Source organism: Ursus americanus, chromosome 10, assembly GCF_024610735.1.
Source record: "Ursus americanus isolate L20-20 chromosome 10, mUrsAme1.1.p, whole genome shotgun sequence".
Taxonomy (NCBI): Eukaryota; Metazoa; Chordata; class Mammalia; order Carnivora; family Ursidae; genus Ursus; species Ursus americanus.
This window is the reverse complement of record NC_142136.1, coordinates 11,869,496-11,891,530: the sequence shown is the minus strand read 5'-3', so window position 1 is coordinate 11,891,530 and position 22,035 is coordinate 11,869,496. Positions and strand designations below refer to the sequence as shown.

The window sequence follows — 22,035 nt, the reverse complement described above, 5'->3', positions numbered from 1 at the left end:
GTACTCTAAGCCAATCATGGAAATCATTCCCACAATTAACAAATGTACCGCTCAAAACTTCTTTCCCTTCCTCCTAAAAGTTATCCCTCTTTGCCCAAGCTGCTCTGCTCCTTCTTGGCTTATGCAGGCATTCTAAACATTAGTTCAATCTCTCATTCTTTTCTGGAAAAAAAAAGTCCCCCTTATCTCTGCATCTTCCAGGTCCGTAACACTTCATAACACTTTCCCACGTACACCAGTTCTGTCATGTCATCTTCCTCTATTCGTTGGGCGAGCCATTTGACACTTTAAACGTGCTCCTCTGTATTGCGATCCACCTTTTCATAAACTCCTGACCTGTCCACCTATTTAGATCATAAGCCCTCAAGGCGAGGGCTTGCTCATCCTTAGCACCCAGCAAAGATCCTAGCACAGAGAGGGCCCTCAGTCCATGTGGTTAAAGATTTCACAATTCCTTCCCTCCCTTTTCAAATTCAAGGCATTACTAATGCCCTCCCGTCTCCTAATATTCAAATGGACTAGAAACCAAAGAAACAGAACCTGTTGTTGATTATCTACTTGGAGATGGGCCTCCACCCTACTTCCTATGTTTTGGGACAATTCTGTTCGTTGGGACTCCACCAGAGGGTGGAGAATGACAGTGAAGTGATACGCAGGCCAGTTCAGTTGTCGATTTACTAACATATCTGATTTAAAATTACAGCCAAAAACAGGTTTTACCTTACCCAAGGATTTCAAAGACCACCACCACTCAGGTCTCACATTATCTCAGATAATACTGGAACCTTGAATTGACTGACCTAGGAGGGTGAAGAAGGCCCCAGCACGCACTCCAGGAGAATGTCATCCCACACCTTCTGTCCATTCCCCTCCAGTAACACGAAGGGACATTTAGTGACCCAACTTGGTTTCATTTCATTTCATACTACTGGATCTCCAAGGAACATGGAAGGAGAGTCTGAAGCTGAACATACTAAGAGAAGATCAGTTAAGGAAGTCTGAAGCCAGGTGACTTAGGCATCAATACCCCAGTGCATATAGCTGGTAAACCCATGCAAAAGCCCATGTCACAATATTTAAACAAATCTCTCAGAGAAAGGATATTTTTAGGCCTTGGGTGGCATACTCTGTTAGATCTAGGCCATAATGATACTATCTTTAATAAATCTGAAAGACCCAAGGTAAAATGCTTTGGGAGCTCCAAAAGCAATCACAACTCAACCCTGCTCAGGGAAGTTTTTCTTCTGAGCTTGCATATATTTTGAATGTGCTGCCCTCCTGACTATTCTAAATCATAGAAAGCTAATTCTGGAATTGTGGGGATTCTTCCTTCATTACCCAAAATCATAAATTACCTTTCCTATTGTCAAGAATATTACTAGCAGTACCTCTACTACTCATAAAAGCATCTTTAGAACTCAAGCATGTTGATAAGGAAAGGGACTCTAGGAACAATCTAGTACAGCCCCTCAGTTAATATAATAGAGCCCTGGGGGGGGGCGCCATCGTGACTCAGTCGGTTAAGCATCAGACTCCTGATTTCGGTTTAGGTCATGATCTCAGGGTCGTGAGATTGAGCCCCCTGTTCAGTGGGGAGTCTGCTCCTTTTTTTCCTCTCTCTCTCTCTCCCTCTGCCCCTCCCCCTGCTCCCACCCTCTCTAAAATAAATAAATAAATCTTAAAAAAAATATACATATATATATAATAGAACTTTGAAGTTCAGAGAAGTAAAGTGACAGCCCAGTGTGACTTAATTAGCTGGTAGAATATATGTCAGGCACTGTCAAAGAGCCTTACTTATATTACTCATTTAATCCTCCCAACCAACCCTAAAAATCTAAGTATGGCATTATCTCCACTCCATAGATGAGGAAACTGAGGCCCAGCAAGGATAGTAAGTTATGTGCTTAAGACTGCCCAGTGGGTAAGGGGCAGAGCTTCACTTATAATCCACATGCTCTGACTCCAGAGCCCATGGTCTAAACTACTAAATCTCTAGGATTAAAACCCAGGACTCCTGACCCCAGACAGGGTCCTCTCCATTACAAATAATTCTAAGCCTCACCAAAGTGCAAACAAATCACATTCAAAAGGGTCTGCAAACCTTGTTTAATTTCTGATTAGAACAAACTACCTATTAAAGATGTTTTTAAGCAATCTGGGAAACCTGAAGAGTATATCAATAGATTGTTAGTTTTATTGTAATGGCATTATACTTCTGTACAAAATATCCTTATTTTTAACAGTACGTGCTAGGTATACAGGATGAAAGGACAAGCGGTCTGGAATTCAAAATCACACTCGTACTCATACACACACACACACATGAGGTCTGGAACTCACGATCTCTCTCTCTCTCTCTCTCACACACACACACACACACACACACACACAGGACAGTTAAAACAAATTTGGGTAAAATCTTGATAATTATTAAATCTGTGTGGATTATGAGGGCTCATTATACTATTCTCTCCACTTTTTGTATGTTTATTTTCAAGCTCTTCAAATTAATACAAAATCATTTTTAAAGGCCCACAAACCTGAGCCTATGAAAAATGAAGCTATCAAACAATGAAAAATTTATGAGTACATCTCACTTTTAAAGTTTGTTAAGTGGCAGCCTTTATTACACACTGAACTATTTAATTTTGTTGTTTCTGATCTCACTACCAGCCACTCACCAATGCTAGAAGCATGGGAAGAGCCAGTTAAATCCATACCCTATTCATTTTTTATTTTAATCCATCTGCAAAACTGCTTTATTGGTCAGCTAGTTAATAATATTTACTGAGTGTTTACTATGCTGTAAGCATTGTATTTGCACTGACCGAAGTCATCAAAGACAGAGCAGAGCAATACTTCTATCCAAGCATGGATCAATAGACCATGGGATTCCAAACCCCGGCTTGGCTGCTCTTCAGCCTCTTGCAAGGATCAGGGGGACCTCCCTATATCCTCCTAGGATAAAGCCAAATCAGAACTTATGTGGCAGGTGCACCTGCCATGGCTTCCTGACGGACACTGGGGAGCAGCAAGAAGAAGCAGGTCGTGGCACAGTACCTGGCAGGAGGTGAAGGGAGTGAGGCCTATGGGTAATTTTTGGTATCTGTAGGCTATCTCAAATTCCTCCTTCTGCAATGCACAACCATTGCAACGCACTTCTCATTCAGCCAGGGAGCCCCTCAAACGCCCCAGCGACGACACCTGCTTTCCTGCCATTTGTTTGTTTGTTTCATCACCAATTTCATCAGACAAGCAAGTGACCACTGATAGACAACACTAAGAGCTGAGACACCAGCCAGGCATCTGACTGTTCATGCAGCAGGGTGTCTAAGGAAAACAGATATACTATTAAAGTGTCATGAGGTAACACGAAGTGTCTCATACATGGGAAGGGACACAACCAGGTCACTATCAGTAGGCCACCCTCCAAGAGGAAGGGCAGGTACTCAAGGAATGCTGCGCATCTACAGCTCTTGCAGTGTTGTGCCTATTTTGGAACTTCTGTGCTCAACCTAATGGTTATTAGACCAGTACCTCCTCCTCAGTTCAGGTCTACCAGAACTCTGGAAATCATGGCATAGTCATGTTTTATTTACTCTTCTTTTGCCTCAAATCCCTGATGAGGACAGTAGCCCCCAGTTAAAAGAACTAAATTTCAGGCGAGAACAGAAAAGATGCCACAGATGGTACAGGCTTTATCCTTAACATACACACAATGGCAAAAGTCAAGAAGATGCAGGGGGTCCTCCTTAGACTAAAGGAACAGAAGTCAGTTTGGGTTTTGGAGGAGAAGCTAGGTTCTGGTCTATTCCCAACTCTGCTCTACTCGGCAACCATCAACTGATCAAGTTCCATAGAAAAGAAAAAATAAAATCCCTGGGGAGCCTGGGTGGCTCAGTCGGTTAAGTGTCTGCCTTCAGCTCAGGTCATGATCCCGGGGTCGTGGAATCGAGTCCAGCATCAGGCTCCCTGCTCAGCAGGGAGTCTGCTTCTCCCTCTCCCTCTGCCCGCTGCTCCCCCTGCTTGTGTGCACTCTCTCCGTGTCAAATAAATAAAATCTTTTTAAAATAAATAAATAAATAATAAATAAAATTAAAATCCCTGTTTATTACTGGCGGACTGACTGGAGTTTGAGGAATCTGGAGTTGGCAGAGCTGTCAACTGAGAGAAAAATCAAACTAAGCAAGCTGGATATGTAAATCAGCAAAACTTCATCTCCAATCTCCACAAATATCATTCATGTCATCCTGTCTCTGCTCAGGAAGGGCATCTATCTGCCATCAGAAAGAGGTCCCAGCTCCTGTGTTAACGGCACCGCACTCAAGGGGACAGTACCCCACACAGCGCCACAAAACAGAGAATCACTTCCAAGGCCCATCTTCTTGCATCGTTCCAACAAATCACCCGCCCACAAACAAGCCCCTTTCCAGAAAACAAATTCCAACAACAATGCAAGGAGCAGCTCAAAGTTTCCAGCTGCCAGGGAGAACATGCTGCCGTCAAAAGTCGCTCCTCTCCCGCACCTTCCAAGTGATCTGGGTGTGCTGTGTTTCCAAATATAGCAGGACCAGCCCAGGCTATGGAAAAGTCGATTTAAAACTTCATCTTCCTACACCCAGGGGCCCATTCTTTAAAGATGTTCTGCCACGACCAGATTAATCTTGGGGCTGCTTGCTTCACTTGCTTCAAATCCCCAAACTTCGCAGTAATTTGCACCAATGCTGAAATTACCGAGGGTTTCTATCACGCCCCCTAACCGGTTACTTCGTAAGAGGAGGCCAAACCTCAGGAAGCCCGTTCAAGGGGAGGGGGCGGAACCGCTTCCCTTCTGGAGCTCGGCCCACCCAAAGGGTGCGCAGGGCCACCCCTTATCCTGGGTTACCGACTGGAAAAAAGAAGCCCCCACCTCCACTCCCTGCAGCCCTCCAGGCCACAGGTGCCAAGACCCTCCAGCATACCGGAAGAGCAGGGGACTGCCGGAGGAACGGGGACAAGGGAGTGTAAAGCCCCAATTGGCAGAGGAAGGTAACTTGGGGGTTTGGGGGGAAGGTAGTTGAGGGAGATGGCCATCTCACTTCCAGGAAATTTCCCAGGAGGGAAGGGGGCAACAGTGGCGACAGGACCCCCAGACTAGGGGTGGAGATATAGAAGTTGCTATTCTTCAGGATTTTCCCTTCTCTCCTGTCCAGCATCCACCACCTCTTAATCCTGCAGACCCAGCGGAGTCGTGCAGCTCGACCTGGGCCCTACCGACTTAAGAGGAGCGTAGAGGAGGTGGCCGCCCGCCCACCTCCCACCGTCCGTCGTCCCGCACTCACCAGAAGCACCGAACCGCGCACCACCTCCGACACGCTCTGCCGCAGCTCGGCCGCCGTGCCCGGCTTACTCAGCGCTCGGGTGAACTTCCGAGTCTCCGCCGAGGCAGGGAGCAACGGCGGCTGCGACATCCTCGCCGTCACTGCAGCCGCCGCGCCTGCTCCCGCGGTCCGGCCCGGCCGCGCCGCCGCCAGGTGCGCCCTGGGCGCCCGGCCTGGCCCGCCGGCAGCTCCCGGAGCCGCCGCCCGCCCGCTCCCCCTGCCGCTCGCCGCGCGTCCAGGAGGCGCAACCCGGGCCGCGCCCTCAGCACCCTGTCACGCCCCGAGGCGCCCCCCGAGGCTTCCGCGGTCCCCCGCACTCAGAGCAGTGCCCGGGCTCGCTAGGGGCGACCGTGAGTGTGGCGGCGGCAGCACCCCCATGCTACCAGTCTCCCCCGGCGGCCGCTCGCCGGGCCGCCTCCTCGGGGCGGGGTGTCCGGCGCGGCGCGGGGCGGGGCGGACGGAGGAGGGGCCGGCGCGGCGGGACCGCGGGCGCGGCAAGTCGACCCGGCCGGTGCGGCTCAGCGCCGAGCGAGGTGGCGGGACGCGGGCTACCGGACAGGTCGGGGCGCCTCCGCTCAGACCCCACTGCTTGCCGGGCCGCAAGTCCGAAGACCCGAGATGAGGGCCGCGCACGCCGCCGACAGGGCGCACATTCCCTGGCAGGAGCGGGACCAAGTCCCCGAAACCGGCGCCTGTATAACGGCAGGGAGCGGGCTCGGTGGCACCACGCCCCCCGTGCGCCCGGGGCCTCTGAGGTTTCAGGAAGGTGGACTTTATGCGGCACCGAGAGAGCACAGAGCCGCTGGGAAGAAGCGGCCGTGCGGAGCCGGATGGAGCGCCCTGTCGGGGACCCGGCGTGGAGCGCCACACGCACTCACAGCGGCGCTTCTCGGCCTAAAACCACTGTTCCGCCCCCCAGGGGCGAAGCGCGAACCGTGGGGAGCCTCTGGGAGCCGAAGGGAACGTCCCCGGGTGAGGGGCGGCGCAGGCCGGGACAGTCACTGCGAATCACGCAGACCCCGGCCCGCAACGGCGACCTGCTGCGTCACCTTGGGCGGGATCGAAACTTGTGAGCCTCGCCTCTGTCTTCTGTAAACTGAGGAAAAACAATAACCTACAAGAGGATGAAGTGACACCACATGCCTTCCTGCCGCCCCTCCGCGGCCGGGCGGGGCCGCAAGGCTGGGAGCCCGGGAAACCCTGAAGCGCCGGCCTGCGAGCCCAACGCAATCCAGGAGCTGGCGGCTGCTAGCGACAGCCACCGATCTGAGGAACTTCCTCACACAGCCTTTCCCACTTTCCCGTCCGTAAAGGATCCCACCATCCTGTCTCCTGTTCCGCTCTTTTCTGAGGAAACCCTAAACAGCCTAACTCTGACCCAGCTGGGGAGGGGGCGCACGGCGGGGGCGGAATTTACGCTGGGCGCCGGGCGCATGCTCAGTCGTTTGTGTTCGGGCGGGTTCCCGGGGCGGGGAGCCCTTCGTAAAGGCGGCGTCGCTGATTGGCCGATATGTTCAGGCCACGCCCATTGCCCGCTGATGGACAGCTCCTTACCTGCCCGGGTGGATTCCGCAGCGCTCGGTCGTAGCTTGAAGCCGGCTTTGGGCGCGTTCGCCGCCGCCACTCTAGACCAAGTTCCCTGAGGAGTCGAAACCTTCGTCCCCGCAAGGAAGGAGGCCCCCATTGCGTGCTACCCCACCAGAAAGCCAAACACTGGCCTAGCTCGGAATCTTAAAGTGGTAGGAGAAACCACCAATCTCGTGCAGAAATCAAAACACCACCGTTCAGGACTTAATGGGCAGGTCTGGCATATAATAAGACTGGAAGTTAAGCATGCAGTTAGTGCTCAATAGAAGCTTGCTGGATTGGATTGTTTTCCTAGTAGGTTGGAATGCAGGATGTGGCTCTGAGTGAGCCTGACGGGCTGGAAGATACATAAAACAAGTCATATATGACAATAAAAACAATTCACACTAACCCATTTCCTCCTCTGCGATTTAAGGGAATGGCCTAGACATTTCCCAATGCTCTCCTCTTCCAAGAGTAGAACTCGGTGACCCCCACAAGGTAAGGCCCTTATGCAGGCCCTTATCTCCCTGCCATTCAGGGGGAACTTCTGCTGTTTTGTATGACCATGCACATCCCGCATTTACACCTCTGGGCCACCCTGTGGCCAACCTAAACTGTTAGATTCTAGGCTGAGAATCCCAAATTAAAATTTCCCTCTGGGCTTTGAACTCCTGAATTAGTCCCAGACGGCACAAATCTTTACCCCACTGTGTTACCTTGGATCTCTAAACCATAACTACTTCCATAGAAGGCAAACAGATTATGAATTTTTTTTTAAGATTTTATTTATTTATTTGACAGAGATAGAGACAGCCAGCGAGAGAGGGAACACAAGCAGGGGGAGTGGGAGAGGAAGAAGCAGGCTCATAGTGGAGGAGCCTGACGTGTGGCTCGATCCCGTAACGCCGGGATCGTGCCCTGAGCCGAAGGCAGACGCTTAACCGCTGTGCCACCCAGGCGCCCTGATTATGAATTTTTTTATTAAAAACGATAACAAAAGCGTACAGGTTGTGAGGTTTCCTTTTTTTTCTTTCTTTAACTTTTTGTTTTGTTTTAAGAAACAGAAATTTTTAAAATAAGCACATATACCCGGAAAGTGAAGGGTTTCCCCAAACCTCCTAATTTCACCCGTGTCTCTACCAGTTCTAAATTCCATGCTTGCTTGCTAACTCATTAGATTCTAGAATGGGCAAATTTTCGTTTAAGAAGCAGAGGATGATGTGTAAGGTGCTGACAGTGGTTACTGACAATGTCTTTTTTTCCTGAGAGAGAAAGCACAAGCATCGGGGAGCAGCAGAGGGAGAAGGAGAAGCAGGCTCCCCACTGAGCAGGGAGCCCACACGACACGGGGCTTGATCCCTGGAATCATGACCTGAGCCAAAGGCAGATGTGTAACTGACTGAGCCACCCAGGCTCCCCATTACTGACAATTTCTAATCAAGTGCAAGTTCTTTTTTTTTCTTTTAAGATTTTATTTTTAAGTAATCTGTATACCCAACATGGTATAGCTTTCAGATCAAGAGACACATGCTCTGGGCTCAGTCTGTTGCTGGGTGGCTCAGTCAGTTGAGTGCCTGCCTTCTGCTCAGTAATGGGATCAGCCCTGCATGGGGCTCTCTGCTCAGCGGGGAGCCTGCTTCTCCCTCTCCCTCTACCACTTGTGATCTCTTGCTTGCTCACTGGAGCGCTCTCAAATGAATAATAAAATCTTTTTAAAAAAAGAAGAAAAAAGAGTCATATGCTCTAATGACAGAGCCAGCCAGGTGCCCCTCAAGTGCAAGTTCTTATAGTCAAAGAAGGAGGCACGGAATATGTGAGCTAAGCCCAGGAATACGGATTTTCCCAGCAACCCAAAGCTGAACCTTTTTTCTTCCCCCTGGTGAAGTGTGTTGTTAATAAATGGGACATAGCTCATGTTTAAGTTTGAGCAGAAACTTGTTCTTTACTGTTATGGGTTAAAAAAGACATATTGGAATCCTAACCCTGATATCTGTGAACGTGATCTTAATTTGCAAATAAGGTCTTTGCGGAAGCCATCAAGTTAAAATGAGGTCATCCTGGGGGCGCCTGGCTGGCTCAGATGGTGGAGCATGCAATTCCTGATTTCAGGGTCGTGAGTTTGAGCGCCACACTAGGTGTAGAGATTAAAAAATAGGGGCACCTGGGTGGCTCAGTTGTTAAGCGTCTGCCTTCGGCTCTGGGCGTGATCCCAGAGTCCTGAAATCGAGCCCCACATCAGGCTCCTCCGCTGGGAGCCTGCTTCTCCCTCTCCCACTCCCCCTGCTTGTGTTCCCTCTCCCGCTGGCTGTCTCTCTCTGTTAAATAAATAAATAATTTTTTTAAAAAGAGAGAGATTAATAAATAAATGAATGAATGAATGAATGAGGTCATCCCGGAGAGACACAGACACACAAGGAGAAAGCTCTAAGTTTTCGCTACTGCATCAACTCCCATGAGAGAGGAGTCACACCTTTACAGAAGGGTGAGCATCACCCCCAGGCAAGGGTACTGCGCCGAATGAAGACCCATGGGGTTTAAGGTGTGGTGGAGGAGACATCCATCTCTTTCAGCTGGAGGGAGGAACCCATCTTTGTTTTTCCAAAACCATACGAAGAAAGTTTTCCTTTCTGTCGAGGATGATACTAATAAGTAGTAGAGATGAAATGTAATTGCAGCCAGTTTTGAAAATTTGCATATGAATGACTACCACACCCAAATACTTACAACTCAAGCATTATCCATGTTTTAATGATAACCTCTTATTGCGTCATTTCCTTGTTAGGTTTGCTTTTAGGATTTGTACGTGTCTTAATGAAACATAATTAGTTTAAAATTTTTTCCAGGTAAATCTTGAAGAAGCGTATCTGTTTTTAGTATAAATAAAAAGTAACCTGTAAAGACTAGCCGGTCCTGTGGATTGTAGCATCCAGAGAAGTGTGAAAGCAGCTTTCATTTTTTATTTTATCCTTGCATCGATTGAATTTTTAAAAATAAACATCTATTATTGTTGCACTTTTTTTCATACAAAAGTCGGGTCCTTTATTTTACAAAAAATATGTTGAACTCTGTTAAAAATAAGGCACTACTAGAGATCAATATAATAATAAAATTCTGAAGTTTCTTACAATCTGATGGTGAATAGACTGAGTTTTTTTTTATTGTGCCCAAATGTACATAGTGTACACTTAAAAGAATATCATTCAATATCCTTTCAAATATGAAGTCATTATTACCATAAGCAGTTGTCTCCTATATTTCTTATCATCGTTAATACTTATAACTCAACTGTTTCAGACTATAGCATGGAACATCATTTCATGTTTGAACTACTCTTTTTATAGTAAATAGTTGCTTTGCTACAAAACTCACAATAAAGTAAGGGGAGGCTATTAAATTAGCTAGAAAAAAGAAAAGACACCTGTTTTCAAAACAGAATTTGTTACCAGCCAGATTCTTTCTATTCACCTTTCTTTAAAGGACAGCAGGAAGGGGAGGTTAGTCCTGGTGACTCCAGGGAAGTGGAGACCTTGTTCTGAAGTGCTTAGAATTTCCTCTTCTCTCCCGAAACAGAATAGTTCCGGCCTTCGGTAGGCAAATGAACTCCGAGGAAAAGAGGTCACAGTTCGTTACCAGCTCTTCCAAATCTACTGTACCTCATGATCCTGGGAGTGGTAGACAGTAAAGAAGAACTCCACCAGAGTGAACTTGTCTCATTTCTGAACTTCTGGGGCTGGTCTGACTGGTGAGGAAGACTTACCATGCTGGATGCGTGCCCTACTCTGTGTCCATTATTCCAGGGTGGGAGCCTTTCACAGACTGCAAACACCAGGAAATATCAAAGCTGCAGCTTTTTGCACACTGGAGTTCAGTGAACCATGGTGCTTCCTAGCTCTTCGAAGACAATCAGGGTCGCGGGTTTGGGTCAGTGTTGTTCACTAGGACAACAAAGGATAAACGATGGGAAAACACTAAGGAAGATGGAAGCAAGAAAGTGTGAAAAGAAACTCCCATATATTAAATGAGAAAATACAGATATTTTACATAAGGGATGGGAAAGAACCTTGCACAGACCAGTCTGACTACTAGAGCTGTATTTGTCAAACTGCCCAGCCTGTGACCGTTTGCAACCAAATATCTGTATAGAGCTGGTTGCATAGAGTGACCTCAGTAACTATGGTAAGTACAGTGGGGTTACCCTGAAAGAAAATATGACCAAATATTTTTATCTTTTATCTTACCACTTGTATTTTTTTTTTAAGATTTTATTTATTTATTTGACAGAGAGAGACAGCAACAGAGGGAACACAAGCAAGGGGAGTGTGAGAGGGAGAAGCAGGCTTCCTGCCGAGCAGGGAGCCCGATGCGGGGCTCGATCTTAGGACCCTGGGATCATGACCTGAGCCGAACACAGATGCTTAACGACTGAGCCACCCAGGCACCCCTACCACTTGTATTTTTTTTTAATTTATTTTACTTTATTTTTAAATATGTATTTGAGATAGAAAGAGAGAGTGTGAGCACAAGTGGGAGGGGCCGAGAGAGGAGAGAGAATCTCAAGCATACTCCGCACTGAGCTTAGAGCCCAATGTGGGGCTCGATCTGATGACCCTGAGATCATGACCTGAGCCAAAACCAAGAGTTCGATGCTTCACTGACTGCACCACCCAGGTTGCCCCTAAGATTTTATTTTTAAGTAATCTTTATACCCCACATGCAGCTCAAACTCACAATCCTGAGATCAAGAGTTGCATACTCTAATGACTGAGCCAGCCAGGCATCCAACCACTTGTATTTTTTAATGTTTAAAACACATTTATTATAAGGTAGTTTCATTCAACACAGTAGTTTACCCAACAGTAGACCCAGTGACAGCTCTGGCACCTCCCATAGCTTCTCTCTTTATAAAATTTTAAACCCACCAATTCTCCCCCATTATGTTGCATTGTGAGTGTACGGAAGAAGTACACCACCTCCTGAGCTATCAGGGTCATGACTGAACGTCTTGTCCTAGCCTATTCTCTCCACAAAATGACGTTGCTGGAAGTGTTAACCAGCACCTTCTCCTCACTTACCTTGACGCCCCAATCTCAACATTTCTGCCACCCGACAAACAGAGAAAAAAACCAGCTGCATCAACATCCCTTTTGAATAAATGAAAATTTATCATTAAAGGTGAAGGATAGTCGAACTATAATACAAAAACAACATGTAAGGAATTGTTAGTAAAATAATTCTATCAACTTCTGTAGATTGTGAGAGGAAGGCGCAACCTCGTGGGATTTCTTTGTTCAGATTTTTTTGCTTTCATCCTATTTTGACGTTTTACTCTTTTCCGAGTCATTGAAATATTGCTTAGCTCATTTAGAATGATCTGTCATTTTCTAACATCAAAATACAAATTGTTTACTCTTTTCATTGTCATGTGTATGAAATATTCTTAAAATGATAATTAGAGATAGCTTTAGGAAATAACTATTTCTGTAGAACATTAATTTACCCTCATTTTTAATGAACTGACACATTTATTCAGTCAAATATTTATTGAGCATGTACTATGTGCTAGATGCAATTCTAAGAACTGAATACATAGTATGATTTTTGAAAGATCAAAATTTCTTCCCTTGTGGAACTTCTATTCTAGTGCAGGAGAAAGTTAATATGGAAGTCAAGTAAGCAAAAGGAAGAATATTTGGTAGAGGCAAGTACCAAGTTAATTAAAAAAAAAAGTAAGGGAGGGGCTAAATGATCAATAATTATTAGCTATTAAATGCTTAGAAAGTGTTTCAAGAAATTGTCGGAGCTGTCTGCTATACACACAGAGGAGGTCTAGATCATGAGATGAACTGACCTACCCCAAGGCTCAGGAGATATCCCATCACCCACTTCTCTCACTTTTTCTCTTTGAATTAGCCTCAGATTTGTATCCTCTTTTAACTGCTCATCACCAGCAGTTTTGCTTTCATTTGTGAACATTGTTGATAATCTACAAAGGAACAAATTCTTTGTTTGTTCATTTCATTCTTGGTCTGTAATGTGTAGTCCAGAACACCATTAACACTCTGTAGGGCTTGTATTACAAAGCCTAAGCTCATCATGTCATCATTTAATAAAAGAGAGTCAGTGACTGATGTTGAGTGGAAATTGTCTTTAATATCATTGAATATCAACAACCTATTAGTGGTATAGTAGATATAATCACATAATGATCGTATATAATAACAGGGAATGCATAACCATTAGTTTGGTTTAAAAGTGCTGTTGCTGAAGCCATTATGACCTTATCAGATGAATTCCCACAATATTCCAGAAGATAAGTAAGTTAAAGTTCACGTCACAGATGAAGTGTATAAACACACAGAGGGATGTGTTCCTAGGTAACTTATTATCTCTGCAAACAGGGAAGATGGGACTGGTGAACCAAGGCCATACCTGAGGAAGTACCTAGGGCTTTGTCCTCAATTATTTCCATTGTAGAGAAGACTTTTCAGTGAGCCAATACAGCAGAAATCAGGAAGGAATTCTGCTTAATGTTAAAAAGTCTACCTGAATTGACCAGTTGAAAGGGGACCCAAAAACCAGTTTCCCTTGAAAAAGATTAATTTAGCACAATTTCACAATTCTTTAAAAAAAATAAGAATAAAAATACAAAGTTTAAACAGATGGGGGGCATCGTCAACAACAAAATAAGTGAGAAACAGGGGGGAAATTGGGCTTAGAGAAGGATTATGTCTCTTAAAAATATATCACTTCTCACAACAGAAAAATTTTGATCTCTAAATGCCTTTTTCAGGCTCTGGAAGAATGTTGGCCAGGATAAGCAGCGAAGGAGCAGAACCAGAGGGAATCTGGTGTGGCATCCCCTGAGCTGCACCTGGAGGAAATCTGCAGGCAGAATCCCTTTCTCACTTGGGAAAAAGCCTCAGTGTCTAAAAAGGCAAGGATTTGTTGAGGACTGGCTACCTAGTTCGCAGAGCTCAGTGGAAAATAAAAATGGGGGAACTCTTGTTCAAAAAGAATTTCAAGAGTCCAGGGGCCCTTCTAAGCACAGTCCTGGAAGCCCCCTTTCACCATCAGCCATTAACCCTTTAGATGATCCCAAGGCTCAGAGTTACCGGGCCGTGGTTATTTATCAGCCGGGAAAGACACAGCTCAGTGCTTTAGCAACAGGTCCTACAGAACCAGCCGTACCAGCTTTCATGTCAGCCAGACACTAGACAGACTGACTTAAAATCTTCTGGCGCATGGTAGAATGAATAAGTACACAGAATAGATCTTCTTGACTCATGGGATAGATAAACGCATGTATAGACTGTAAATTCTTAAGTCAGAAATAAACAATAAACCCACAACGCTGAGATCTAGGACATCGCCCAAAAGCAAGTTTGAATAAACTGATGCCAAGGACTTCGAGAGAGAGAAAAGGAGAAACCAATACTATTCAGAAGCACTGAGCAGCAATCCTGAAAGGCTGGCTAAGCCACGTTCCACCCATGACCATAGCAGTGACCATAAAAAGAACTGAAACAACAATGCTGTAGAAATGCTTGCTCAGCAAAACCAAATCCCAGCCAGAACTTAAAAATATATTGAGGACTTCACACCTATTAGGATGGCTGCTGTCCAAAACACAGAAAATAACAGGTGTTGGCAAGGGTGTGGGAAACTGGAACGCTCACTGTACTGTTGGTGGGAGTAGTACAGCTGTGTGGAAAACAGCATGGCGGTTCCTCGAAAAATTAAAATTAGAACTACTCTATGACCTAGCAATCCCACATCCGAGTGTATATCCAAAAACATTGAAAACAGGGCCTCAAACAGGTATTTGTACCCCCATGGCTACAAAGCAGTATTATCCACAGTAGCCAATAGGTGGAAACCACTCAAGGGTCCAATGATAGAGGAATGGGTAAATACAATGTGCTGTGTCCATACAATTCTGCCTTAAAAAGGAAACAAATTCTGATACAGATAACAACATGGATGAGCCTTGAGGACATCATGTTAAATGAAATAAATCAGTCCAAAAAAAGACCAGTACTGTATAATTCCACTTTATGAGATGTGTAATCAAACTCACAGGGACAGAAAGTAGAATGGTAGTTGCCAGGGGCTGGATGAAGGGAAGAGTAAGGAGTTAGTGTTCAATGGTACAGAGTTTCAGTTTGCAGTGATGAAAAGAGTTCTGGAGATGGACGGTGGTGATGGTTATACAACAGTGTGAATGCACTTAATACCACTGAACGGTGTTGAAGAGAGTACATTCTATGTTATATATATCTTACCACAATTTTTAAAAAATATGTATGTGAAGCTTATAGAGGTACTTTTTTAGAAAAAGAATATAAAATTATAAATATCATATCAGGGGGCGCCTGGGTGGCTCAGTCAGTTGAGTGGCCAACTCTTGGTTTCAGCTTGGATTGTGATCTTGGAGTCCTGGGATCCAGCCCTGTGTTGGGCTCTGTGCTCAGGGGGGAGTCTGCTTGAGGATTCTCTCTCTCTCTCTCTCCCCCTCCCCTCCCTGCTCACACATTCTCTCTCTCTAAATGCATAAATCTTTAAAAAATAGAAATGAATGAATGAATGAATAAGTAAATAAATAAATATGTCAGTCACCAAAGTGGATATTTAGTAAAGGAAAAATCACACAAGTTACTATTTTTAAAAGCTACTAAATGCCACAAACATCACAAAATTCAGAAAAATAGCAGTGTTTCTACTTAATGAACCTCCTCCTGCATCTCTAAAATGCTTTTTTTCCTACAGTTTTTGTCTGCATACACTCAGTCTCTTCAAAAGACAATGATTTTGTGACATATTTTATAGTGAGAATAGAAAGAAAATTCAGTATTTTAAGTATCCTTCATTGAAATTCTTTTATTATTGATAACGTAGAGAAGTCTTTTTCAACTTTGCAATTAGTTGTTAGTCATGCCTTAGAACTCTCTGGGATTTCATCAGATTTGGAGGAAGCACTAACGAGTTTCTTTCATACACGTACTGTAAGATTTCAGGGTATTTTAAGGTTTTCTTGTGTCAAGATCTTTGAACTGATAGTCTTCAATAGCAAGCCTGTCATCAGTGTCCTCATTGTATTGGAGTATTAAGAGTTTCATGTTCTCCTTATCAATGTCAATATTTCATGTTTAATACATAAAAATTTAAAATTATGTTCCAATGAGTTCATAAAATTCACAGCTCTTCATTAATCAGATTTCCAAATAATGCAAATGCCATTTATTTCTCTTAACAGAATATCCCTTCCTCATAGCAAATGACTGGATTCAGTACGATCTGAAAGTTTTGTTACGTTTTCCTCTTCCATATCAAAACAACTTCTATTGACTTAATCACTCCTCTTACCTGTTTAGTTTCATATTCCATTAATGTTTAGCTGAATTTTTTTATTTTTATTTTTTTTAAAGATTTTATTTATTTATTTGAGAGACAGAAGCACGAGAGAGAGCATGAGCAGGGGAGGAGAGGAACGGCAGAGGGAGAGGGAGAAGCAGGCTCCCCGCTGAACAGGGAGCCAGATGTGGGGCTTCAAGCATAGGACCCCAGGATCATGACCTGAGCAGAAGGCAGACGCTTAATGGCTGAGCCACACAGGCACCCCATCCACCTTCCTCTCCTTTTTTAGATAAATGAATTTAAAGAATGTAAAATAAGCTACCCTTTATATACACCTAAATAGGAGTTTATAGTTTCTTTTGTGTTTTTATTGAAATGGTCCAAAACATCTTTCTAAATACAGTTAATATGGTCTATTCCTAACTCGACCTTCCCTTACCAAATCCCAAAACTGTCCCTGAAGGAAGTCGAGGTGGAGAGACACCGTGGGCTTAACGGACTGCAGTTGAAGGATCCTACTTCCATGAGTTTTATAAAAACCTAAGGCCACATGAACAACTTGCTGGGGCCTTCCCAAGGTGTTGGAAAGGGCAGTGCACAGAGGGGCCCTGAAACCTAGGCAAACCCACTTCTGCTCCCAGTCCCTATAGAAGCTGTGCCCTAAAAGTAATGTCCAGTAACGTCCACACAACAAAATCAGCAGCTGGCCAACTGTACCATACTTTACTTTTCTCTTGTTTCGTGACAGCCAGCCAGACTCCTGCTCCTCCTGCTTAGAACTGGGTGTGATGGGGGCGCCTGGGTGGCACAGCGGTTAAGCGTCTGCCTTCGGCTCAGGGCGTGATCCCAGCGTTCTGGGATCGAGCCCCACATCAGTCTCCTCCGCTATGAGCCTGCTTCTTCCTCTCCCACTCCCCCTGCTTGTGTTCCCTCTCTCGCTGGCTGTCTCTATCTCTGTCAAATAAATAAATAAAATCTTTAAAAAAAAAAAAAAAGAACTGGGTGTGATGAAGAATTCTTTGCTTCTCCCCATCCCTCCCCCTCCTTCCTCCAGTTGGCTGCTCTTCCACTCGTCTTGCATTCTGGGAGATGGCGATCTGGGTCCCTGCTGTTGCTGACAGGTTTCATTAGCCTGATGGAAAGGTTTCCCGTGCTCAGGCCCTCCTTCGGCAGCTGTCAAATCTCTGTCATCCTCTCGGGGTGCTGAGTCCCAGCTCAGAACCACACGGACCCCGAGCTGCCCCGGTGACGTCTGTGTGATGCGAGCAGCGGGGAGCAGTCAGTGGAAATGCAACGATAGACCACGCCCTTTAGTTCGCACAAAGAAAGCACATATTCTGACCAACGAAAGAAACAATACAACTTCAAATGCCCCAGATCGGATCTCTATTTTTTGACCCCTCTTTGCTCCTCACGTGCCTCCGCAATCCCAAGAGTAAACCGAAGATGCGTTGGCCCGCAGGCTTTGAAATGAGGCGACAGCCAAACTGTCGGGTGCATTGTCAATGCCTCATAATTACAGTTTTCAGCATATGCAAAATAGAATGACACTCGCAATGCCAGGGATGATAGTTTCAAAAGGCAGTCGGCTCATGCAAGAACATTATTCTCTGCTTAAGCTTCCACAAATCTCCCAAGTCTGCTCTGAACACTTTCTGGAGAAAAATGAGCACACTGTCTTTTGCAGGAATCAGACACTGTGTAATTTGGGGGAAGACTTCCTGAGTCACATCGTCCTCACTTGTAAAAATGAGAGAATCGCTAAGGTCCCTCCAGCTCCAAAATTTGAATTCTATACTGCTCTATTAATGCCCACAATGTTCATCTTTCATCTTTCTCTCTTTCTTTTCCCTTCCTCCCTCCCTCCCTCTCTCCTTTCTTTTTTTTTCTCTTTCTTTCTTCCTATAGGCTTGGCCTTTCACTTTCTGTATTTACATTCACATTAGGGAAAAAAAATTAGAGACCAAGTGCCATCAGGTGTAGACATGTTTCAACGAAAACCCTTGGAATGGGAAATCCCAGCCCATGGCCATAGTCCTAGGCCTCAATCTTTTGGGAACCTTCAGGCAATAATTCAGTTTTTGCTGTAGTCTGAAGTAGGAGCCCCTTGTGTGGTATTGGCACAAGGACAGATAAACATATTACAACAAAAGTTACAGACCACTATCTCTCACTAACGTAGATGTAAGAAATCTATAAAAATAGTAGCAAAGAGAACCAGAGACCCCATGACCAGGTGAGGTCTATTCCAAGGGTACAAGACTGGTTCAATATAATCTGTCATATTAACAGAATACAAAAGAAAAAAAATCACAGGGTAGTACCAATTGATACAAAAAAAGTGACAAAAGTCCACACTCACTCATGATAAGAACTCTCAGAAAAATAGGACTATAAGGGAACTTCCCCAACTTGATAAAGAACATCTACCAAAAAAGCTACAGCTCACTTTGTACTTTGTGGTAGAAGACTGAATGTTTTCCTTACAAAATTGGGAACAAAACAAGGACGCCTACTCTTAGCATTCTCATTCAACATGGTCCTGGTTGCTCTAGCCAGTACAATAATACCAGAAAAGGAAATAAAAGTCATACAGATAAGAAAGGAAGAAACAAAACTCTCCCTCTTTCATATTTCATAATTGTCCTCATAGAAAATCACAAGGAACCTATAAATATACTTAGAGTAAGCGAGTCTGGTTAAGGTCTCAGAATATAAGATAAACATACAAAATCATTAGGATTGCTGCATACCTGCGATGAAAACATAGATACCTAAACTAAAATACAAAAGTATTTATAATTGCTTGAACAAGATATAATGCTTAGGTATAAATCTAACAGGACATGTGCAGGACTTCATGTTGAAAACTACACAATGCTGGCAAAAGAAATCAACTATCTAAATAAATGTGTTCATGGACTAGAAGACCAAATATAGTAAAGATGTCGATTCTCCTCAAATCAATATACAGGGTTAATAAAGTTCCTATTTAAAAAAGAGCAAAGTTTTGTACCCATAGATGCGATTATTTTAGAATTATTTAATTTTCATTTTTTAAGGTTTTGTTTATTTGACAGAGAGAGAGAGAAAGACAGTGCTTGCACGCATGAGCTGGGGGAGGGGCAGAGAGAGAGGGAGAAGCAGACTCCCCCATGAGCAGGACCCTGGGATCATGACCTGAGCCAAAGGCAGAAGCAATTAACTGACTGAGCCACCTAGACGCCCCTATTTTAGAATTTAAATAGAAATGCAAGGGAACCAGAATACTAAAACAATTTTTTAAAAAGAGGACTAAGGGGCACCTGGGTGGCTTAGTCAGTTAAGTGTCTGCCTTGAGCTCAGGTCATGGTCCCAGAGTCCTGGGATCGAGTTCCGGGATTGGGATCCCTGCTCAATGGGGAGTCTGGTCCTTACCCTGCTCTTGTGCTCTCTCTCACTCTCTCTCAAATAAATAAACAAAATCTTTAAATAAATAAAAAGCAGAATAAAATGGGAGGAATCAGTCTACCCAATTTTTAGACTTACTATATAGCTACAGTAATCAAGACTTTGTAGTATTGGAGGAAGATAGACAAAAAGATCAATGAAATAGAGTCAACACAGAAATAGACCCACGCAAATGTGCCCTACTGATTTTTGACAGAAGTGCAAAAGCACGTCAATGGAAAGATAGTATTTTCAACAAACAGTGCAAGAACAAGCAATTGGACATTGTCAAAAATGAACCTCATCCTGTCTCATACCTTATATAAAATTAACTCAAAATGAATCAAAGACTTAAATGGAAAACAATACTATTAAAAGTTTAGAAACACAAGAGAAAATCTTTCGGATCTAAGACTAGGCACAGAGTTTTTATACTTGACATCAAAAGCATGATACATAAGAGGAAAATGTCATATAAAATTTCATATGCTCCACTTAGACATTGCTGACACTTTCTTGACAAGATCCGGTATCAATGGAATGTTTTCTGGTAACACCAGGACTCATATTCTCTGCGCAGATAAACCTTAAATGGCTTACTGACTCGATATCATGGATTTCAGTTGTCCAGTTGTTCAACTAGAAACAACCAAGGTCACGTATTTGAAGACAACGACCATCACCGTGAACGCTTTGTCAATAATTTTAAGACAGGTTTGCATTTCAGAGTTGTAAAAATGTTGAGGTGGGGGAATGTGCAGTTCAGTAGTTTCTATTGCTAGTAGGGTCTAGTGTGCCCTTTTTAAGGCACAATGAATGATATGAAGGAGTTGGACGTCTGCTAGAGTATCCTGAATAGAGTATTTTCCCACACTCACATTCAGCTACTCAGGGAGAGTTCCATCTTGTAAATAGAGAAGGTATGTAGTCTTCCATAAAACGCTTACAGCTTAATTAGTAAAAGTGCTGCTTGAGTCCAAGATACAGTTATAAATAATTGTGTGTAACAAATATAATTATAAATAAATGTGTATTTTACATGTACATTATCATTACTTATTTACGGGGTTGTGATTTCTTCACTTGGGGTTGCTATTATAGTGAACTTATTAAAGAGAGAAATATTTTAATTTTCTCTCTTTAAACACACTTGATTAAAATCAACCCTAGGGCCCGGTACATCCAATACTCAATTATCTGCAGCTCATCAAACATGAGTCGAACTTTGAAGCTGGTATATAGTAGATTCTAGCCCCTTCTGAAATTGAGGAGAAAAAAAGATGTACAACCAGCCCTACAGGAAGTGGCAATGGAATTTGTAGAGAGGTGGGACAGTCCTTCCCCTGCTCCTCCCCGCCTCTTCAAAACTATTGGCCTGAAATACTGTTTACTTCTGCAGGCAATGCCATCCGCCGGTAGGACATCTCGGTTTCCTACTGCTGTATTTACAACCTCTATTTATTGAAAGTGCACTGTGTACCAGGCCCTGGGCTGGGTATTTTCCAGGTAAAATGCAAGTAACCCAAAGAAAGACTTATTATGATTTAGTTCCAGGAATAGCTTTCTAACTTAGTAACTATTTATGCATAAGATGCCGGGGGCTAGGATAGTTGTTCTTAAGGAGAGCTATTCCAGCTCTTGAAGAGCTTTTTGGGAAATCACGGAGTGTTGAATTTGCTTGTATGTTTGACATGAGGATTGGGGCTGCACTTTGAAATGAGGAGCCAAGGATCCTAGATTCAGAGCTGCCCCACTTAGGCGTTAATTTTTGTACCACACAAAGGCACCCAGCAAGGTTTGTAATTATCTAAGCCAGACTCTGTTTTCCATAGAAACAGCAAAGTATTTTTTAATTGTATTTTTTAAATGAACGTTAACATGACTTTGGAGGTGCATAATTTTAACACATATATAGATTTTCACATACTCATTTGCCATCTGCATCTATCCTCTCTAGTGTTCAGTTCAAGTCTTTTGTGCATGTGGAAGTTGGGTTGGTCGTTCCTCACTGTGGAGTGTGAAGAGTTCTTTGTATATTCTGGATATAGGTCCTTTACTAGATGTGCGATTTGAAAATATTTGCTCCAAGTCCATAGTTTGTGCTTTCCTTCTCTCAATAGGGTCTTTTGTAGAATTTTGATGAAGTCTAATCTACTAATTTTTTCTTTAATGGATTATGATTTTGATTTCATGTAAAAGAACTCTGCCTAACTCCAGATCACGAAGGTTATGTTGACTTCTAAGATTTTCATAGGTTTGTGCTTTACATTTAGATTTATAATCCATTTAGAGCTAATTTTTGTATAAGTCGTGAGGATTA

The 22,035-nt window shown here is 43.9% G+C and overlaps 1 protein-coding gene across 13 annotated transcripts in view; it reads right to left on the bottom strand.

The window, feature by feature from the left end:
• Positions 1–5,775, bottom strand: part of DOCK9 (dedicator of cytokinesis 9) — a 294,889-nt gene extending 289,114 nt beyond the window's left edge. For 8 of the 13 annotated variants that reach the window (XM_087865020.1, XM_087865025.1, XM_087865027.1 and 5 more), the window contains exon 1: positions 5,325–5,775. In XM_087865020.1, coding sequence (XP_087721146.1) covers positions 5,325–5,453 — 129 coding nt within the window. In that variant the 5' untranslated portion in view covers positions 5,454–5,775. The remainder of the gene's footprint in view (positions 1–5,324) is intronic. The other 5 variants (XM_087865033.1, XM_087865024.1, XM_045810971.2 and 2 more) reach the window with 2 other exon arrangements.
• Positions 5,776–22,035: the final 16,260 nt, after the last annotated feature.